Source organism: Morone saxatilis, unplaced genomic scaffold, assembly GCF_004916995.1.
Source record: "Morone saxatilis isolate NCDOM2014 unplaced genomic scaffold, NCSU_SB_2.0 Contig1, whole genome shotgun sequence".
NCBI lineage: Eukaryota > Metazoa > Chordata > Actinopteri > Moronidae > Morone > Morone saxatilis.
This window is the reverse complement of record NW_023339651.1, coordinates 17,821,886-17,827,287: the sequence shown is the minus strand read 5'-3', so window position 1 is coordinate 17,827,287 and position 5,402 is coordinate 17,821,886. Positions and strand designations below refer to the sequence as shown.

The window sequence follows — 5,402 nt, the reverse complement described above, 5'->3', positions numbered from 1 at the left end:
GAAATTTTCATGTTGTGGTCCGAACATGTTACGCCGGCATGTGACGCAGCCGCAGCACACCCCGACACGCACCAAGTGTGAGGGCCCGTTCATTGCTGCTTGCAGCTTTATTTGTCTGTTCCTTTTTGTCAGAAGAAACTTGAATATATTTTGTCTGAACATCAAACACATAACCATAAAAGTGTCAAAAAGGTGGTAAATGTAATACATACAAGAGTCACCTTTTACACTATGAGGCCAAAAAAGGCTATGTTTCTCGTATGTTGGTAGTAAAAGTTACACTTTGTATTAATAATAAGCCACAACCTCTACCTACAGTAGAATAACTTTGCACGTTGATTGATATGTACTGGACATCATTTGTAGAATCGAGGTTCAGTGTCACACAATTAGATTAACTAGGGATGCACAATGATTATCGGGCCCGATAAAATATTGTCTGATAATGGGAAATTATTATTATTAAGAATTATCAGGATAAATAAATCAATTGTTTTTACATTATGCAAAAAAATTGTTAGAGAGATAGAGAAGTATGTTTGCAAAGTATTTTGATGAACATTTAAAGAGTCATAACTGTTGTTTTTGTTAACAACAGTGATTAGATTTGTTAGATTTGTTTAGAACAGAAGTATGTAATATTAAATCCATCTTTGCTCACTGCTTCTCAGACTTTCTTGCCATCAACTGTGGGAAAAATGCAGGTTATGAACTTCTTGTGAAATGTGAAATTATTGGTTATCATATCAGCTGAAAGAATATCCATATCATGCATCCCTAAGATGAACATACTCTGCGATGCATATTGTACAACTGGTTAAAAGGCAGTAATAATACATCAAAATAAATGGTAGTAAGGGTATGAGAAATATACTTCTAACTGACACTTTCTGAACTTCAAACACCGGAGAAAATGCAACTACAGCAAAACTGCACTTTTCCAGGTTTATATTATGTGTGGCTATTAAAATGTTTATTTATATAAACTTTTACCTTGTTATCTTGTGCAGAAATCTGAAATCGGACCAGTCAGGCTGATAAAAAAGTCTGATGCTAGCTATCTAACTTACTGGGTTTGGTGGTTGTGCAGACTGCTACATTATTGTATGTGGGAAAGTAAATAAATACATTTTTCCATGTTGAAATCATACCCTCTTCTTTGATACCTCTGTTTGTCATCTGTCACACTTCAGGGTGCGTTTCCTTCTCGGGGGGCGTCATGGGGAGTTTAAGTTCCTCCCTCCTCCAGGCTACGCCCCTTGTTATGAGGCGGTGTTGCCCAGGGAGAAGTTGAAGCTGGAGCCTAGTCAGGACCAGACTGCAGCCAGAGACCTACTGGGACCTACCATCACCCTGAGCCAGGCAGCATTCACCCCGACACCTGTGGACACCAGCCAGGTACAGACTACTTTCAGGTTATTACCAGCTTAGAGGAATGGTCATTTATATAGGACATTTTATGTCAGTTAAAAAAGAGAGGGCACAGCCAGACTGAAGCTACAGAAGAGCAGTGTCCTAAGCGATTTAAATACAATGTTTGTCTGTCTGTGTAGATTATGCTGCCACCTCACTTGGAGAGGATCAGGGAGAAGCTTGCCGAAAACATTCATGAACTGTGGGTGATGAACAAGATAGAACTTGGCTGGACCTACGGTGCAGTGAGTAACAGCTCAATGCTGTATATGACACACTGATTATAAGCCTTTCAGACATGCTCCTCTTTACATAACGTGCGGCTGTGGCTCAGAGGTAGAGCGGATCCACTAATCTTCACTAATCGGAAGGTTGGCAGTTCGATCCTCTTGCTGCATGTCGAAGTGTCCTTGAGCAAGATACTGAACACCAAATCGAGCCTGATGCAGTGCATCGGTGTATGACTGTGTGAATGATTAGTTTCCGTTCTGGTGAGCAGTTGGCACGTTGCATGGTAGCCACTGCCATCAGTGTATGAATGTGCGTGAATGGGGTGAGTGTGGCATGTAGTGTACAGCGCAATGAGTGGGCGAAAGACTAGAAAGGTGCTATAAAAGTACAGTCCATTTACCATATATCTAAGGTTAAATTAGCATCATCTCATGTTTGAAAGACAACATTCCATCACTTACACAACTTGTTGAAGCCAGAAATTGTGTGTATTCCATGTCTGAAAAGAGCTATAAACAGAACATAGCAGAACCCTACAATAGTTACTGTAATGGCGCTATGTGTGACTGAGATTACACCTGTCTATGACAACAGAAACCTTTTGGAATTGCAGTTACATCTGTGAGATTCTGTGTTTCTGTGACATTTTCACATTTTCATTTGATCACCTTAAGGTATTTAACAACATCTCCCTAGCAGGCGGAGGCCAGACTTCAACCTAACCTACCTCTGTGGAGCTGAGCTGTTAGCTGCACTAAGTACCGTACTAAGTTACTGAGCGCACTCTGGCTCAGGGTGACACACCCTGTGTTGTATTTTGACTTTGGCACAGCTGCAGCACCAGAAGTTGGGCACTTCTTGCTGTATATCACACATCACTTACCAAACAGTAGTGAAACCTGTTAGAGAGCAGTGCACTAGAAGCTCCAGTTCTATGCCTACATGCATCCAGTTGTCCCCTGGTTCCCTGTGCCCTGAGATCAAAGGATGCCAAGCAACAGGCTCCCTTACTGTTCTTTGCTTTTTTATGTGTGTGTTTCAGGTGCGAGATGATAACAAGCGGCAACACCCCTGTCTGGTGGAGTTCTCCAAGCTTCCTGAACAAGAGCGAAGCTACAACTTACAGATGTCTCTAGAGACTCTCAAGTAATGCATCAGTGCAGTGAGCAACATAAGATATGATAGTTAGATAAAATGTTTATCTGCTCTGATGACACATGACGTGTTCATAATGTACATCAGCAAACTTTGCACTACAAGCTTTAGCGCTTAATTCTGATTTAAGGATTAAGGAAATTTGTTTATTTTTATACAACACAAGGTTGTACAGTGAAATGAACATTTGCAGTCTTTCATGCAACACACATAGAAAATGAGGCTAATTAAATTTATAGAATAACATACAACAATAACAACATGTAAAATAAATAAAATAAAATAAACCAATGTATAAAATTTATATACATACACATATACACTTAGGAAATAATTCTGCAGTGAATCTTTTGAATTTGCGTTTTGGGGAATGTAAACAAGATAGTGATGATAAAATGGTTCCATCTTGACATAAAAAGAAACAGTCTCCATCCACTTTGACTGCATTTGAGCACCAAGCATCATTGTTGGAAGTCCGCTTGTAGAAGATGCAGGATGTTGATGGAGTAGGTCTGTGTAAGGATGTGGGAACAACAGTCTCTCATTTTCTGTTGTGTGGCCAACCAGTCACCAGTCCCATTTCCTCCAGACTGGTCAGCCTTAAGTCCAAGCTGGGCTAGCATGGCTCTTATCCTGGCTCTATTCCTCTCCTCCTGGAACACCCAATGTTCACTGTCCCTCCACTGAATACCTCCAACACAGCTGAGTGTCTCCCGCCAGCACAGAATTGTGATGAATGTCAATCTAAAGTTAGTCACATGAACTCTGATGTGACTGTTCACACTGAGGTAGCATTGCAAACACTAAGACCTGTATCTGATTTACGACCACATATGAAAGTGGCTCAAATCAGAATTGAGATCAGATCAGACTTATTCTGTTCCCCCTGTCATAATAAAACAGATCTGACTCACATGTGCAGACTCATTGCCTGCAGTGTGAACAAGTTTATTTCTGTGGCTAGGCAGTTAAACGTAGGGGTAATGTTTGGCTAAATATCAAAGACCTGAAAACTAAAAAAATAATAAATAATGTATTTGATTGTGTGTGTTACAGAACTCTCCTGGCCTTAGGTTGCCATGTTGGCCTAGCAGATGAACATGCTGTAGAGAAAGTCAAGAGCATGAAACTGTCACCAACGTAAGTTGTATGAAATATGTAATATGTAATATTTTCATTTATGTTTTATACAGTATTATAAAACACAATTATTGCCACAAGTCAACAAGGATGGGATGCAGGATGATACTTAACATGATGTTGAACAAAAATCATCTGGATAGCTATCGACTCTGACTCAACTCTATCTATGCAGCTATGAGTTGTCCAGTGGCTATAAACCTGCTCCGTTGGACCTCAGTCACATCAAACTGACCTCCACCCAAGAAGCCATGGTGGACAAACTGGCTGAGAATGCACACAACGTCTGGGCAAGAGACCGCATCCGCCAGGGCTGGACCTATGGCATCCAACAGGTAGGAGACTGTGACATATACTGTATTATTGTGGGAAAAAAACCCAAAAGAACTATGTGCCATGCCAAAAAAGACAAACTGCGATGGGGTTGTCCATATCAATAATAATAGTAATCCAAGCAGCTAAAGAGCACCTAAGTGATGGTAATCAGGGAGGGGCAAGAACTACTTTTTTACTTTTCTCAGACAGCACTAAAGTTCTATAGAGTTATTGGTTATTTCCTTTTTATTCGTCTTTTCTCTGTCCCTTCTCAGGATGTGAAGAATCGAAGAAACCCTCGTCTGGTCCCCTACATTCTTCTGGATGAGAGAACCAAGAAGTCCAACAAGGATAGTCTCAGGGAGGCTGTCAGGACTCTGCTAGGATATGGATACAACCTGGAAGCTCCTGACCAGGACCATGGTAGAATAATTTTTGGCTGCAAAAATTACTACCTTGATTATACAAAGTATAAAGAAAATTATAGTTTGTCCATGAGTTGGCTCAGTAGATGCTTTCCTTAACCATTCTTCCCCTCTGCCTCCCTCTCATCCAGCAGCTCAATCTGACCTCAGCAACATGTCTGATGAGAGATTCCGTATTTTCAGAGCAGAGAAAACCTACTGTGTTAATGCAGGGAAGTGGTACTTTGAGCTAGAGGTAAGATGATACATAATAAGGGGTATGTCAGTATTGCTCTGAAATTTTTCATTCAAGTTTTATGTTTCACGTGCCTTCTTGCCACAGTAATGGCAACATAACATACTTATTTTAACCCAAATCATGATCTTTTCCTAAACCTAACCAGGGTTAGAGTTATGTGGGAGCCAGTTGGAGCTGAGCTCCCATAAGAAGGGGTCTGACCTTTCTAACATCTGTGGGCATTTCTAATACATTACCACAACCATTATTTGAAGAATTGAAGAAAGTTAGAATCACTTTAGGCGTACAACAATGATAAATAAAAAATTAAAGCTGCAAGCAGCGATGAACGGGCCCTCGCACTCCACACAACTCGGGATGTGCTGCGGCCACCTCATGTACCGGCATAACACATGCGGACCACAACATGAAAATTTCCCATAAATCAGATCAAAATCACCACGCAGCAATTACTTGCTGTTTCCAGTAGGTGGCGCTATCACTAT

At 40.8% G+C, this 5,402-nt stretch overlaps 1 protein-coding gene across 1 annotated transcript in view; it reads left to right on the top strand.

The window, feature by feature from the left end:
• The window catches only part of LOC118334266 (ryanodine receptor 2-like), a gene marked incomplete in the record, with an annotated part of 114,618 nt that overhangs the window by 2,887 nt on the left and 106,329 nt on the right, over positions 1 to 5,402 (top strand). The window contains 8 exon segments of the mRNA XM_035670117.1: positions 1,011 to 1,045; positions 1,194 to 1,398; positions 1,554 to 1,658; positions 2,687 to 2,790; positions 3,856 to 3,939; positions 4,115 to 4,274; positions 4,530 to 4,677; positions 4,811 to 4,914. Of these exon segments, the coding sequence (XP_035526010.1) occupies positions 1,011 to 1,045; positions 1,194 to 1,398; positions 1,554 to 1,658; positions 2,687 to 2,790; positions 3,856 to 3,939; positions 4,115 to 4,274; positions 4,530 to 4,677; positions 4,811 to 4,914 (945 nt within the window).